This window comes from Asterias amurensis, chromosome 5, assembly GCF_032118995.1.
Source record: "Asterias amurensis chromosome 5, ASM3211899v1".
Lineage (NCBI taxonomy): Eukaryota > Metazoa > Echinodermata > Asteroidea > Forcipulatida > Asteriidae > Asterias > Asterias amurensis.
Window position 1 is genome coordinate 16,160,281 of NC_092652.1, and position 17,353 is coordinate 16,177,633.

The window sequence follows — 17,353 nt, forward strand, 5'->3', positions numbered from 1 at the left end:
GAGAGCAACGGCCGGGACATTGTGCCACATCACGCGATACGCGCACAGCAATCCCTTATAAGGAGTTGTTTACCCGAGGGCGGCGGAGGGCCTTACCATTTCATAGCTGGAGAGGTGTTGTGTTGAAAGAAATCATTGAACAATTATAATTTTTGCATAAATTTTACTATTTGACCAAAAGTGCATTTACGAATGGGAATCAATGTGTGTTAAATCGGTTTTCAACTAGTGGTTTAAACCCGCCAAGGTCTGGTTCTTGATAATTTACCTCGACTTCGTCTCGGTAAAATTATCAAGAACCAGGCCTCTTTGGGATTAAACCACTAGTTGAAAACCTCTTCACCACACCCTGATTCCCTTATAAAGTGACCATTATTGAAGACACTGGACACTATTGGCAATTACCCAAAGTGATTTTTAGCACAACAACTTATAAACTTGGTAATGAGCAACGAAGAGCTGTTCATAGTATAAAACACTTTGAGAACAACTCCCTCTGGAGAAACATATTTTTTTAGAAAGAGGTAATTTCTCACTCAAATAAAAAAAAAAACTACAGGCCTGAAGCCTTTTTTGAAACATCTGAAAGCACACAAATTTGTGCAACAAGGGTGTTTTTTCTATCATCATTCTCTTGCAACTTTGAAAACCATATGTTGGGATAGGCCTACATGAGATAACTGGTCTTTAACAAAGGTGTCCATTGCCTTTAAATATTTGTGTACATCTTACTTATTGAGCGAGAGCAGACAAAGTTGCGAGGTAAGATGCAGTTGTTGTCATTCCATTGTCCATTTGGATTATTAGCGTCAAATTCCACACAGTCTTCACCTGTCTGGAAATCATCATTTGGCTCTCCAGGCTTCCAATTTCTGAAACAAAAAGTTTGATTGACAGGTAGATACGAATTTGAGAGGATCATCTTAACTCTTTCCATTCGCCAATAGGTCGGGAGCGACTGGTTTAAATCCCCTCAGGAAAATAGTTGTGAAACTAAGTTGAGGGGGGGTTGAGTGACCTGTTTGGGTTGGGGGGGGGGGGGCGGATTTGGCAACTTGCAAAAACGAATAAAACAATTAATGTGTCTGTATGATTCATTTATCAGCACTTGCCCATATGAAGGGTTAGTGTGTCATACTGGACAAGAACATGAAAATCAAAATGAACCTTGGTGAAGAAGATAAAGGATTGAGCAAAATTGTTGACAATGTTTAAAAAAATAATCTCTCAAGTGGCAGAAGATATCCTCCAAACAGTCAAACCCTATCAATGTTCTCCATACTCCGGTTTGGGGGAGGGGGGTCCTCGAGGACACAAATGCCACGACTGGGAACCCACATTCTGACAAATTCAAAACTTGATTCCGTGGTCCAGTGATTAGACATGTTAGACTGCAGGACTTGTAATCAAAAGGTGGTGGAATCTACCAAGCTAAACCACTGATTTCACAATGACTGGAATAAGTTTTGTCATCTAATTGCTGAATCACAGTTTCAACCGTCGTATCTAAACCATTTACATCAATTTTAAAGGCAATGGACACTATTGGAAATAACTCAAAATAATTTTTAATAATAATGTCATAATATTTTGAGTTTATATAGCACTTTTTCACTCCCTAACGGGTGTCTCAAAGCACTTCAAATTATTAGCATAAAAACTTAATTGGTAACGAACAATGGAGAGCTGTTGATAGTGTAAAACATAGTGAGAAATGGCTCCCTCTGAAGTAAAGTAGTTTTCAGGATAGAAGTTATTTTCAAGTAAAATATATTTAAATTTGATTACGAGACCTCAGAATTCGATTTTGAGGTCTCAAATCCAAGCGTTTAAAAGCACACAACTAGTGCGACAGGGGTGTTTTTTGTCTTGCAATATTATCTTGCAACTTCACAGACCTAAGTTCCAATTTTCACAGGTTTGTTATTATATGCATATGTTGAGATACACCAAGTGAGAAGATTGGTCTTTAAAAATTACCAAAAGTGTCCACTGCTTAGAATTGGTCAATATCTGAGTGATACCCAAGTAGTAATGAGTTTTCGAACTTTTACCTGTAGGTGCTTGTGCTCCCATCAACCCATCTAAACACTGCCTCATCTGCTCGATCGTAGAGGCCCATCCAGTAATCCAACCTTGTTGACCCCAATGCACTCATCAGAAAGTCCTGCATTCATTACAGCATTATTTGCAATTGCACAAAATAAAAAGTGTTAGACTCCAAAATGTGGCATGGGTTTCATTCATATACAGAGTTTTAATTGAGGTGGGCATTTGTACTTGGTACTTGGTAGTTCTCCAGAAGCTTCCGCTGGGGAACTTGACAAGGAGGTCAGGAGAGAGTCGTCTAATTTGTTTTGTCGTTGTTGTTCAGGGCTACGTTTGGAATGTAATTGCTTTTGAAGATTTGGTGAGATTTGGAATCTATAAGGGATTGTTGGAGATTATTCCATAATTTCAGTGTTCTTGGGATGAAAGATTGTTCGTAGATTGGTAGATGAGATGCTTGGTATTTTGAACTGACTGTTGTTGCCCTTTCTTTCCCTCTGGTTTTTATTCATTGCACTGGTAATCTTTCATGTGTTTGCCTCCTTGAGTAATAAATTGTAAAATATCATTTTCCACTCCTTGGTGTTTGATAAATAAACAATCGTCACAGAAGTAGATACAGGCCTACACCATGGTGTAACCACAAACAAACACTTGATACATCGCTCCCCATTACATCCACTTGCATGTTGGCTTTGTGAACATTGTGGACAAATAATGTGTCAAGAATAACATTGCAAGTGCAGCTTATTAATTTTTTATAGAAGTGTCCTATTCTGCTGGCCACAATTGTGCCCCGGAGTAACTATTGAATACAGGGCCACACTCGTCGATATCCCTAACCCTAACCCGAACCCTAAAAAAAGTACCCAACCCTAACCCGACCCAACCCTAACCCTAACACTAATGGTCTAACCCTAATCCTAACCATAATCCTAACCCTAACCCTTGAGTGCCCCTGTATTCTATAATTGTACCCTGTTGGTTTGGTTTGATGGCTCTCTTTTCATCGATCTTTTAATCATGACTGGCGACTACCAAAGAGCACGAAGGGCTGATGTTAAAGAGAGCCATAACAGCCCAAGAAGGTGGGCTCCACTTCTAGAAACTACAACTTGTAGTACAAGGCTCCCCGTGGCTATGGCGGGGCCTTCAGTGCACCATGGACTCCATGATGGCGGAGGAAGAAATCACTCTCCTCTGCTGTTGGCAGAAGGGTCCCCTTGATGAAAATAATCCATACTTACATTGACATCCTGCGATGGAATGATCATGAGATCAGCGTGTTCCTCTTGACATGCTTTCCTTGCTTCGCTGTATACTTTGGTGTCTGATCGGGGAAGGTAACACTGATCGCCATACTGCAGCCAACTCCCTCCGCAACTAGCACTGCCGCTCTGGCCGTTTGCTGCCAGGGAACATAACGTCCGTTAGTAAATAAACATGGAGGAATAAGAACACCTGTATATTCCTTTACAGTCAGCAGTACACAGGTGGCCCTCATTAGAAGGTATCGGATCGGTTCTCGCTCGGAGTACCCTGCACAGTGCCACCGACAAGACATGCAAGATGTCATCGGCATTTCTTCTCGATGTGTGCATTTTTCATAAGAATCTTACGCTTTTTGACAGGGGTACATCCATGATAACCCGAACAACGGGTACAACCATGATAACTGAACAACTAATAAGTCCCTTCGACTGAATGAAACGACGGAAAGTAGGGCCATCAAAGAGCTAGAACATTTGAAAGATGTAAATGTTTATGAGGGAGCTTCTGTGAATAAGGTTTTTAAAGTAAAAAAAACCCTATAAGTAGCCTTATTATGTATTATCTTTAGAGACGCGAGGGGTCTGATTTTTGGCTGACATGACCCAGAAATTTAGACTTAAAGCCAGATTTACATTTTCGATTGATGTTTACTATAAAGAGCGTTCAAGACTACATTTGAGATTTTTCATGAATAAGGTTCCCCAATTTTTAATTGAATAAAAAGTAAAATTTATACTGACATTTTCTCTGTAATTCCATTAAGCCAATGCATTATATTATTCAGTACAAAGGCCGGAAATTTAGACTTAAAGCCAGATTTACATTTTCGATTGATGTTTACTATAAAGAGCGTTTAAGACTACATTTGAGATTTTTCATGAATAAGGTTCCCCAATTTTTAATTGAATAAAAAGTAAAATTTATACTGACATTTTCTCTGTAATTCCATTGAGCCAATGCATTATATTGTTCAGTACAAAGGCCGGAAATTTAGACCTAAAGCCAGATTTACATTTTCGATTGATGTTTACTATAAAGAGCGTTCAAGACTACATTTGAGATTTTTCATGAATAAGGTTCCCCAATTTTTAATTGAATAAAAAGTAAAATTTATACTGACATTTTCTCTGTAATTCCATTGAGCCAATGCATTATATTATTCAGTACAAAGGCCGGAAATTTAGACTTAAAGCCAGATTTACATTTTCGATTGATGTTTACTATAAAGAGCGTTCAAGACTACATTTGAGATTTTTCATGAATAAGGTTCCCCAATTTTTAATTGAATAAAAAGTAAAATTTATACTGACATTTTCTCTGTAATTCCTTTGAGCCAATGCATTATATTATTCAGTACAAAGGCCTATGCGTGGTTATATGCATATATTTTGTGTATTTTTCAGGTTGAAACAACAGTCTTCTTTTAAAATTAGCTCAGAGAAAACTCCTGAATGAAAAAAAGAAAAGAAATTGAGTTTCTCGATGATCCCCAATGTCTGATTCTCCCTTTTATAAAAAATAAAAAAACTCCCGGCCTGACCCATTTCTGGGTCAGTATTTAGTGAGTCAAACGATGACGCACCACAGAACCCTAAGATCCAAGATCGGTTTGGGCCACTTTCAATGGGACCCAATATCCAAAATCAAATCTGACCCGGAGAGTGTAGACTTGATTCAAGTCCTGTTCTCGTGTGAGAGGTCCAAGCATATCGCAAAACCATCACAAAACAAAAGTTTTATGGCGATGGGACGGGATTTGGACTTGAGTACAATCTATTAAGAGTGTCGACCAATTGTTATGAAGCGCAAACTAAAAGTAATCCAGAATTCCTAAAAGTAGGCATATAGGCCAATGCCTTTACGTTTGCAACAAACATCACTGAAAAGTGTAGAAACACATCGTCTGAGCTAGGCCCATAAAATGACTATTGTTGATTTATGATTAGAGGGATTAACTGATTTTGTATATAGATTTAGAAATCATAGGTTAAATAATCATTTGAACATCATTGAGTTGTTGACCTTTGAGTTGGATGACTATATACCTTTATCACGCTGCCACCATCTTGGTCATGTTCCCTGATACAAAAACAGTTTGTGTGCTAATTTATGTAGTACAAAAAGGAACCAGACTAATTCTCCTTCCAGCCTCAGGTTGGTTACTTTGATTTGAATAGGAGAAAATGAAGATGGCCGCACCATGATCAAGGTCTATACACAAATCTAATGTCCTGATGATGGTCCAAGGATACCAACATGCCGAGACGAACATCAGGGCCCAATTCCATTAAGCATGTATAAGCACAAATTTGCTAAGCACAACAAATCATGCTTAAGAGAAATTAGTTACCAGCCAAGATTCTATAAAGTTTACATTGTTGCAACGGGTGCCCCAATCATTGTTTGCTTTGCAAAACAATTTGCTAACAGGGGGGATGTTCTGCTTAACAGCTTTATGAAATTGGGCCCTGAAGTTTGTAGAGTGAACAATTTGAGACGTTAATATACATTGCACGTGACGCGCAGTACTAACAAAGACAAGAGGATATCAACCTGATTCTTCTATGAACTGTCAACGAGTCGGTGCATTGAGAGTGTTCAATCAGAGTTTATCGATCAAACAATTGTTTAAAGGCAGTGGACACTATTGGTAATTACTAAAACTAATTATTAGCATAAAACCTTTCTTTGTATAAACGAGTAATGGGGAGAGGTTGATAGTATTAAACATTGTGAGAAACGGCTCCCTCTGAACAAAGGTCGTGGGTTCGAATCCCACCCGATATGCTTGTTTTTTTTTCTACACAGAACTACGGAAAATACCGAGTAAGCATAAACACACATGGGTGTTAGCTAGGGTAAACCGAATACACTTTGTTGGCATTGGCATCCCAAAATTCGTGGTAGCCTATTATGCAAAAAAAAAAAAAGTACCAGTTGATCGTCCCCTCCCTCATCCCTTTTTGAGGCTGCATCCTTTTTTTTCTGTCTTCAAAAACACAATGGTTTTCTGTGTATTTCTAGCTTTACTTAATATTTTAAGAGCTTTTAGTTACATAAGTAATTGGTGATTTTAAACTGAAGAGTTGTTGGCCAGTTTGAATTAACATGCTTGGCGGCCACCTTTGAAATAAAAAAAAAAAAAAAATGAAAAGGCTCTCATCCTCTTTTTGTTTTGTTTTTAGACCCGGACAATCAACTGGTATTTTCTCATTATCCAGAGCAAAGTGCTTTCGTTTATGTAACATGTTGTGTCAAAATCTGGTATAATTAAAGACAATGAGGAAAACATTGCTTCGAGGCAATCCCTATAAGCATTTGATCTGTTTATTGCTTTTATCCGAAGATTTTTTTCATGCACAAAACACCAAGCGTTTTGTAATAAGTGAATAGTGATGAACTGAAAAACCACGAACTCGCCTTTCGAAGAACAACCAGCGAACATATACGGTTCACCATTTTTAAGTCACTTAAATTGCTCTTCAAAATAGCGGACCGTGTTCTGTCATGATGCTACACAAAAACCACACCACGCCAATGGTTATTTATGTGACCAACCTTTAAAACACCTTTTCAACTATACCATTACCATCACCAAAAAAACTGTTCTTACAGCCAAAAGCGCCCAACCGAAAGCAATGTGCCCCTTAAAAATGCCCCCAAAACGCCGACCAAGTTAGTAAGGTTTGCGGGGACACCATGTAAAATCTCTTGGTGAGTAATGGGGGCTTCGAGAGATGCGGTTTTTACTGCTCGACGAACAAACGCATTGTTTGCCATCAAGGGGAAAAACTGGTATGAATTTAAGCACATCACCCTTTTGAATAATAACATAGGTTTACCATGCTGTATTTTGTAAGGATCAATTTTTTTAATTTTTTCCACAGCCACGGTTCTTGTTTTGCTATATGTATTATTACATAACCAATGGCCCCTGGTAGCCTTCGATTAAAGGCGCTCCACACTATTGGTAATTACTCAAAAAATTATTGTAAGCATAAAAAAATTACTTGTTAAAGAGCAATGGAGAGAGGTGTTGATAGTATAAAACATTGTGAGAAACGGCTTCCTCGCTGAAGTAACTTAGTTTTGGGGAAGGAAGTAATTTTTTACCTCAGCTTGGGTCATGAATTCAAGCATCTGAAAGCACACGAGTAGAGCGACAAGATCGTTTTTTTCTTCCATTATTCTCTCGCAACTTCGACGACCAAGTTCCAATTTTTACAAGTTTATTATTTTATGCATAGCCTACGTTGAGATACACCAAGTGAGAAGACTAAATGTCTTTAACACTAATACCAAAGTGTCCTGTGGCTTTAAATCTGATAAACAGGTTAATGGCGGTATCGTTAACTGGACATGCTATAGATAATTTATTGCAGGGAGGCTACTTTATGATGTTATTCTAATAATCACCTGATCGTTTCAGTGAGGTTTTGTAAAGAAAATATTATCTGCAAAGCATCACTGTATCAACAGAAAAATATACTCTAATATATTTATGGCGATCTACATACACGAGTTATCTATGAGCTTAGTCGCAGGTTTACATTAAAGATCAGTTAGCAAACTGCGTAATACATCAACCCAAAAAGAGACAAAAACCGGGCCCTATAATAACAGTGTTTAAAAATACTATACAGGATCGGTAAGGACAAAAACCTAATTGTTAAATTTTAATCGAAAAGACTACTGATAAAGAAGTTCATGCTGAAACATTTTGTCTTTCTTTGCAATATTTCAACCCCAAAAATCTTTGCAATATTTCCTCTGATGAAATTAATCCACAGGGCTAGTCGTGAAAACTAAGGTATCTTAAAAAACACACACTAATAATAATAATTTTGTATTTTTTTAACTGCCGCTAAAACCACAATAAGGACAATGCGTGTGCTAAAACATTGAGTAGACTACGGCACATGGCAAGATCTTTGTTGACCACCTCACAAATATAGATAATTAAACGTATTTTATGCACATTAAACGTGAGCCCAAGACTGTTTGGGAAAATGCGTTAATGCAATCAGCTTTTGTTTTGCACTTTTTCGCAAAATATTAAATCTCCGATAAGTCAGAAACTACATCAATTATTTGCCTCGCCCACCCCCAAAAATGATCATAAAACTGCCTTTGTCAGGCCGCGGTCAGGTTTTACGTACACCGCGTGGTAACCGCAGTCCAAGTTTATATTTCAAGAAAAGCGACTATCATCCCTACAGGCATACCAATGCGTGTTAGATTCAAATGCACTTTGAACAATTAACCCGGATTCTGGATCGCAGGGGGGGGGGGGGGGTGGTTGAGGTCACCAATTTTCGGGTCAGGCTGACCAATTTCTGAGTCAAATTGACGCAGAATCTGGGTCAATGACACAAACATGGTTTAAGTCCCACGGCACCTGAACTGAAGTCAATTCTGACACATAGTGTATTTTAGTTCATTTAAGAAAGAAACAAACAAAACCCCCGAAGAATAGCTACATCATTGAAATGCCTTTTACGAAATCACGGCCTTTCGGTCTCAGCTCTGGCGTAAGGATTTTGAAAACGTGCACTTTCGGTATAGAGCTTCAAGCAGAATATAGATGGAACCTGAGCCGGAGCCCAATCTGATTCAATGTTTTCGCTAATGTTTTTTTTTTTCTGGCCATGAACATAATCTGGACTTGCCAAGGGTTAGGACGGAAAAGATAAGTAAATCACGGGGTGGTTATAGATAATGTTGTTATATATGATCAGATGATGCCAGATATAAAGTGATAATGCAAACTGCATGGATTGCGGATAAACAGCCTTTTAGGCTCCGTATGGATAATAAGTTAAGAGTAAAAGGTATACTTTGATTTTAACCCTTTAACTTTTTTCTGCAAACAAAATTATCAACTAGTCTATACAAATTTATTCATGGTTAGGTGGTGATGTTTTTGTGTATTGTCATGTTTTTGTATTTTTTTAATTGTTTTTTTTTTTTGAGAATCGATTCCCACCATCCAATTTCCAACACAACAAACAGCAACCTGTTTTATACACTCATCAAATTTGGCGGTAATTTTTTCGTGAAAAACATAGTAGGATTTAAAAATTGTATGGAAATACAATCCATGATGTTTACGGCAACACATCAATTCATCTTTGTTGTAGTGGTTTGAAAAACAGCTCAGAACTTGTCGAACAACACAAATTCTCGAACCGGACCAGATTTCAACGAGTTCAATTTCTGACCTAGATTAGATTTTTGTGATAAAGGCAGGATCTTGAAAAATATTTCGTCTGGAAAAATCCCCCGTTTATTAAAAATCAATAAAATTATGTCTAAAGTGTTGAATCTCCAAAACAAGAAAGGCAAGCTTTTGTGGATACCTTTTCGTAAATACCAATGCGCAAGCGCAGACTGTTGAATGAGGTGCATTGTGGGATAGATATGAATCAAATTTGTAACCAGCTAGACCACAATGCACCTAATTCCAAGCTTTACGCGCGCGCCCCAGTATTTGCGAAAAGGTCTATGTCCGTGGTGTCCTTTTGTACGTTGCTGCGGCTGTAGATGCGGTTAATTAGTACCCATCACCTCGATACAAGTGGATCGGTTCGATGAAAAACCGTAAAAGATTGTTGCTGTTTTCTAAGTAGACACTGAAGTTGTTCTGAAGACGGCAAAACTTCAGTTAAAGGAACACGTTGCCTTGGATCGGACGAGTTGGTCTATAAAAAGCGTTTGTAACCGGTTTTTTATAAAATGCATATGGTTGGAAAGATGTTTTAAAAGTAGAATACAATGATCCACACAAGTTTGCCTCGAAATTGCGTGGTTTTCTTTTTACTGTGCGAACTAACACGGTCGGCCATTTATGGGAGTCAAAAATTTGACTCCCATAAATGGCCGACCGTGTTAGTCGACGAGGTAAAAGGAAAACCGTGCAATTTCGAGGCATGTTTGTGTGGATCATTGTATTCTACTATTACAGCATCTTTCTACCCATATGCATTTTATAAAAAATGGTTACAAACGCTTTTCAAAGACCAACTCGACCGATCCAAGGCAACGTGTTCCTTTAATATAGCGTTCCTTGAAAGTGATTTAGTAGCCCATGAAATCACCATACAGCAACTACGGTGGCCTATTAGTGTCACCCCATATTCAGCTGAAACTTTCACAGGTGGCTTTTATTATACCGTGCTTGATATTTTGGTCTATAAATCTACACTAAGTGGACCGAAAAACTAAAAACTAAGAACATTATATGAGGCAGTTGCTAACCAAAACGTCGATCGGCTTACAATGATTTTCGAGTTGCAAAATGGATAACGCAATGTCTATATATTTGGTTCGGGCAAGATCTGAGAGGGAATGGTTTGGTTTTTCGCTGTTTGGGCTTTTTGCTGAAGTAACGTGTGTTTAAAGGCAGTGGACACTATTGGTAATTACTCAAAATAATTATTAGCATAAAACCTTACTTGGTGACGAGTGATGGGGAGAGGTTGATAGTATAAAACATTGTGAGAAACGGCTTCCTCTGAAGTGACATAGTTTTCGAGAAAGAAGTCATTTTCCACGAATTTGATTTAAAATTTGAGGTCTCTAAATCAACCATCTAAACGCACACAACTTCGTGTGACAAGGATTATTTTTCTTTCATTAATATCTCGCAACTTTGATGACCGATTGAGCTCAAATTTTCAAATGTTTGTTATTTTATACACCAACTGTGAAGACTAGCCTTTGACAATTACCAATAGTGTCCACCAACTAAAACAAGTATCATAAAGAAGGCTGTGCTACGCTTTATATTTATACAGGAGTGGTAAGAGTTCAAAACATCAGTGTTTAATTTTAGGCTGAAAACTTACTCATTATAAGTCCATGCTAAAACATTGTTTTACTGTAAACTAATTCCCTACGAAAATAAATTAGTATTCGAGAACAATGTAAACTTAAAATTGAAACAACCAAAACACCCCCAAAACACACCCCCCCCCCCAAAAAAAAAAAAAAACACCGTGTAACATGATTTTGGTCGTTGCAACCAAAATTAATAAAAAATGTGTTTGTATGCTGGAAAATGTGCATGGTTTTTAGTATTTCTTCAGACATCGGATTACAATAGTCCGAATATTGTCGAAGGTTTGTTATTTCATAATTATGGTATCACATAAAAACTTGAACACGGGGGAACTATTTTTTCAGCTCTACAAACCCTGTATAAAACCTTTACCTGTTACAAGGAGCGCAGCAATAAGCAAAGCCGTGAGAATCATACTGGATCGTCTCTGGATAAAACAGACTACCATCCAAGCATAGAGTTCCTGCACTGCCACAACGAGTAGCAAGAAGACACTGGAGTGATGTGGATCGAAGCCCTGGTACCACCCAGCGTCAACAGCCCAAAAGATAAGATGGCGGCTCTGATGTTGTTGACGGATAAATGGATTATTATACAAAGTGATTAGGCCTTCATTGATAACCATTGGCAAAGCCAAACTTCGGGTTAATGGATAGCCTAAATGAGATAAATGCGACAAGCTTGTGTAAAAACTTTAAAGTTATGCAACATTTATCAGTTGGAAGCTCGGCCCACGAAGTTGTCAGCACCGACAGAGTGAGGTCATACCCTGACCTTAAAATGGCTCCGAGAAACATTATGTCTTATGAAACCCTTCCTCTATGCTAAAACCAGATAGAGAGTTCATTTGTGTCATTCCAAACCGTGACTATAATTTCTTTGATGAGGGTACATCAGTGAGCGTTGAGTTTGTATTATCATGGAGCATATTATTCACTGACCCAAGAGTTGGTGAAAGACGGGTGCGGCGGCAGGTGAAAGACAAAGTGTACCAGGGAGGGCGTGGAAGAGAGGTTAGGTCGGCTACTAAACTGATACGAATGATCTATTGGAACATGAATGAATGAGGTGAAGTGATTAAAAATGCAGGGTATTTACCTGGATTTACAATATAGCGCGCCACCAAGAGCGTGCCCCAGGGATGTTTTGAAGTATTATTTGAAACAAGACCATTACAAAAAAAGTTTCAATTTACATTGGTCCAAGCAAAACAGATGACCAGGCCCACCTGAATAGGCAGGCCCACCTGAATAGGTATAAGAAAACGATCAAGAAACAAGGTGAGACATCTTGGAACGCTGGATGACAGCAGATTTACTATGAATCATTGTTCCCGGGAATATTAATACGGGCAAGCTTTAAACTACGTTGATTGAGCTGGCGCGCCAATTGAATTAAGTTGACAGACAACCACAATACAAGTCTCACAGAGTTCAGACGCGCTTGTAATTACAAAACACACAACAGTACAAAGTAAAACACATACATTTCAGATTTTATATCACGGCGCCTTTTTTTCGCAAGGTTACAAAGCGCTTACAGAAGATGCGACAAAAATTCCAAATAAAACAGTCAAGTATTTCGTTATGTATGAGTCTTAAGAGATTTCTTAAACTTCTTAAAAGTATGGTTTTACTCCGAAGTGAGATCCGTACATTTTGGAGCAGCAGCAGAAATTGCACGTGAACCAGATCTAGAGACGCTGCAATGTTCGGCCAGGAGGTTCTCTGAGGAAGGGCGTGGGGAACGCGGTGGGACATGGATGTAATGAGAAGGGTGTCGGGGGACCAATTTGTACACCGAAACACCGTTAAGGGCAAGCTCCTTTCAAGGATTTCCGAGTTTGGCCACAAAAACTCTGAAAATATACATATTTTTTAATCGAGTTTACAGTTATAGCGAGTTCTCCCGGCGGTGTCGCCGGTTACCCCCGGGATTTCGGCATGCTGCGACGCGCGGTGACCTCCGAGATTAGAGAGCGGGCTCGTTTGTGGGGAAGATAATCCCAAGAGGCCATCATAGTCAACTTATCGCACACACACCACACACCATAGGGGCTGACACTTTAAAAAGTTTACACTTGACAAACTTTTTTTTTATACCAGGTCGCTGAACTGGTTTATTTCATACTGACTGTTCCCCCAAGTAGGCGTTTGTTACAGTCTACATATCGCATGTTGGCTGTTGATTCAGTGGTAATTATAATCGTAACAAAATAACATATCATTACAACTTGATTAAGTTGGTGTGCATTGATGCGAGTAATGAATCCAATTAAGCACACTGTTAAAGACATTACACAGAGATAACAGGTGTGAGTTGCCAGAGGAAAGGGGTGTGTTATTGTGCAACTTTCCCCACTATGACAAAATTTTCCCACAGACGTTTCCACAACAATTCTTTTGTAAAATGACACTCATGTGTGTATAACACTTTAGAAAAAGGTACCCGAACTAAGCCTGACTATGCTTTGTTTGTTGACCAATGAGTGGTCCCAAATGGTGTCACATGGGGGAGAGGTTTCATTCATCACCATGACCAATGAAACGTAGCCGAATCAAATCCACAAGCAAACAAACACATGTAACAACTGAAGTGCCACAAAACATGAAAAAAGTTGCCTGAAAACTTCCGGTTGCGTCATACAGCCACCCTGAAATGATAAAGCAAATGATTTATTACATTCAAATAGTTCGATTAAAGACACTGGACACTATGGTAATTGTCAAAAACTAGTCCTCTCACTTTATGTTTCTCGACAAATGCATAAAATAACAAACGTGTGAAAATTTTAGCTCATTCGGTCATCGAAGTTGCGAGATAATAATGGAAGAAACAAACACCACTGTCACACGAAGTTTTTGCTTTCAGATGCTTGATTTCGAGACCTCAAATTCTAAAGCTAAGGTCTCGAAATCAAATCGTGGAAAATACCTTCTTTCTCGAAAACTTAATTACTTCAGAGGGAGCCGTTTCTCAAAGTGTTTTATACTATCAACAGCTAATAATTATTTTGAGTAATACCCAATAGTGTCCACTGCCTTTAATGACGACAGTGCCTTTAATGACGGCAGTGTACACTGCCTTTTATTTATCAACGTCATTTTTTGTATTATGTTTTCAATAAATTAACTTCGTTTCTAGATCGCAACTTAATATTAATGAAAATAAAGAATATCTTAAAGATGAGCAAGAGTTTCTTTTGAAAACACGCCTCTAAATAATTTTTTTTTATAAAGAACTTTTTATACAGAACTGTTATATTGCTTGCATTTTGAGTCTTGATAACTATTTTATGTAGTAGGTAATAATAGTTTACGTAATATAGGATTGTTATAAACCACATAGTTTAATCACCTGCTATAATATCACCAATTGTGCAGGACATACCAACCAAGAAACATTGCCAGCCTACGACGTTAAACTGCTGATCGTCACTAAATGGCAGGTTCCTTGTATTCACCGCCAACACCTGAGCTACACCTTCAGTACCGACACTCAACAGCGTCAAATTGAGAAACTGACATGTGACAGTGGTAAGGAACGGACTTGCTGCAAAACATATGACAGATATCAACCCTGAAATGCCCGCAGTAAGATGATTTGAGATGAATTTCCGTTGAGTGATAAAAGCTGATAGAGAGAGTCCGATGATGCTGCCAAAACCCCATGCCGAAGTCAGAAACGACGCCTCAGTTGTGTTTAGCCCCAGAGATAGCCCATTTGGTACCATGTAGATAATCACTCCTGCATGTCCAATATTGATGAACATTCGTGCACAAGACAGAATCAGAAATTCTACATTTCGAAAAACATCCAAGCCCGCAAACATCAAGAGCTTATGAAAGCAGTTAACGGGACTATATGCGCCTCGATTTGGGTGTTTTACTTCGTCATCATCAAGAGGGACCTTGTTGTAATCTTTAAGGCTATGTTTGCCACGCCTTATTAGTAGACCACAAATGACAACGTGGAAACTAACCCCGCCAAGAATGAGCATTGTTCCTCGCCAGCCGTAGGTATCCAGAAGAACTTGTGTTAATGGCCCGTACACCATCATCCCAACCGGGCCTCCAATTGTGAGAAGCAAATATGCTAAGGGAAACTTATCATGAAAGTGGAAAACCAGTTCAACCCTGCATGTTTCATACACGCAACCTGCGCCCAATCCTGAAAAATGATGGAGAAAAAAAAATAAAAAAATTAACAATTCTAAAAATAAATTTGAACATACTGCAAAACTCGGGTTAGTGTTCTCCTATATTTGAAGAGATAATGTTTGCACAGAAGCCTACTTTTGGTGACAGATAATGAATCACTTCCACGCAATATTTTGCATGTTAGTAATAAACAATTTTTTTCTGTTGCAATTTGTCCACCCAGGTGAGACCATTATTTTGCACAAAATTGAAAATCATCAATCTTTAAAGGGAAGGTACACGTTCGGTAATTGTCAAAGACCAGTGTCCGCACTTGGTGCATCCCATCATAAGCATAAAATAACAAGCCTGTGAAAATTTGAGCTCAATTGGTCATCGGAGTTGCGAGAAAATGATGAAAGAAAAAACACCCTTGATGGACGAATTTGTGTGCTTTCAGATAGGAATAAAAGACTTCTAGCTGGTTGTCTTTTATTATTTTAGTGAGAAATTACCTCTTTCTAAAAAACTACGTTACTTCAGAGGGAGTCGTTTCCCACAATGTTTTATACTACCAACATCTCCCCAATGCCTGTTACCAAGTCAGTTTTTAAGTTAATATTTGTTTTGAGTAATTACCAAACGTGTACCTTCCCCTTTAAAGCACTAGAAACCTTTGTCAAAAGGCCAGCATTTTCACTTGCTGTATCCCATAAAATAACCAAGCTGTGAAAGTTTTGACTTAACTGGTCATCGAAGTTGCAAGAGGACAGCATGAAAAAACAATGAAACACCCATGTCACACAAATTTGTGTGCATTTAGATGCCCCAAAATAGAAAGGCTTCAGGCCAGATATATTTTATTGTTAATTGAGTGAGAAACCTCTTTCTAAAAAACTACATTACTTCAGAAGGAGCCGCTTTTATCACAATGTTTATTTTACCATATTAATTTTGTATGCTAACAATTATTCTTGTTCATTGGTAGGAATAGCAGGTCAAGGGCATGTGGTGTGTCTTTGCCGAGCAATCTTAGTTCCGTCACCGAAGCAAACACCCAAGCTCTCATTTTGTGAATGAGCACCAGAGCGTGGATGCGATATCCGCTGTCATGACACTTATGCCCCGGACCACGGTACTTATAGTATTGCTTCGTAAACAAGTTTGGAAAGTAAGTGTATTCTGATCTACCAGCCAGGCTTCTAGTGGATGATACCTATGCCTACACCAATAAAGACCGTGAAGAGGGTAACTTCAGCCCAAGGATTAGGCGTGCCACTGGTGGCAGTAGATTTTGGTTGAAAGCCAAAATCGTTTAAGTGTAGCTGGTACCTATTTGTACATATATTTGTACTGCTGGATGGAGAGAAGCAATTATGATAAAGTGTCTTGCTCAATGACACAGTTTCGCGATTGACCAGGCCAGGAATCGAACCCACATTCTGTACATTTCAAAACATAAGTCCACCGCCCTAGACCGCCCGGCCATGACATTCCACTGTGATGTCATCAGGTGATCTCCCATTAAAAGAAAACATGTGAGACTTTTGAAGCTTGGTGTAGCAGACGTATCAGGTAAATTGCCACTGTACGTCGTTCTGAGCATGCGCACATTACCGAGAACATTGGATTTACCCTTCAAGTCTGCTTCAGCCTACAATCATTATAAACTGACAAATGAAGTGACTTTGACATACCAGCCATCACAATGAGTGACACACCTAACAGAATGACGCTGTTTGCCGCCGAAGCAAGTGTCAAACCAAGTCCATACAGCATTCCGCCAAAGACGACCAAATAACGGCTCCCTGTACGACGAGCTACTGCTCCGGCCACGGGCCCTGTTATGTTAGAAATTAAGACAACACTAATAGCATTCGTCCCAAGCAAAGTAATTTCCAATGTATACGCGATTACGAAACGGTAATTATATAAACATTTGCCTTAAAATTTCAAACTTAATTTACAAAACAACCAGGAAACAAGTTGACCTTTATCAAGTAAAATAATTCCAAGTGTATACGCGTGTACGGAATGGTAATTCTACACCCCC

The 17,353-nt window shown here is 38.7% G+C and overlaps 2 protein-coding genes across 2 annotated transcripts in view; both read right to left on the minus strand.

The window, feature by feature from the left end:
* LOC139937342 (macrophage mannose receptor 1-like) overlaps positions 1–11,708 on the minus strand; it is a 72,607-nt gene extending 60,899 nt beyond the window's left edge. Inside the window, exons 1-4 of the mRNA XM_071932446.1 lie at positions 11,534–11,708; positions 3,297–3,457; positions 2,055–2,167; positions 733–872 (exon numbers count right to left, since the gene is read on the minus strand). Of these exons, the coding sequence (XP_071788547.1) occupies positions 733–872; positions 2,055–2,167; positions 3,297–3,457; positions 11,534–11,609 (490 nt within the window). The 5' untranslated portion in view covers positions 11,610–11,708. The remainder of the gene's footprint in view (positions 1–732; positions 873–2,054; positions 2,168–3,296; positions 3,458–11,533) is intronic.
* A 1,594-nt stretch (positions 11,709–13,302) lies between these two features.
* On the minus strand, positions 13,303–17,134 carry LOC139937629 (monocarboxylate transporter 12-like). Its single transcript, XM_071932870.1, has 3 exons — positions 16,998–17,134; positions 14,519–15,331; positions 13,303–13,814 (listed from the first exon to the last, which is right to left on the minus strand). The coding sequence occupies exons 1-3, from the start codon at positions 17,077–17,079 to the stop codon at positions 13,684–13,686; spliced, it is 1,026 nt and encodes a 341-aa protein (XP_071788971.1). The 5' UTR covers positions 17,080–17,134; the 3' UTR covers positions 13,303–13,683.
* Between the last annotated feature and the right edge of the window lie 219 nt (positions 17,135–17,353).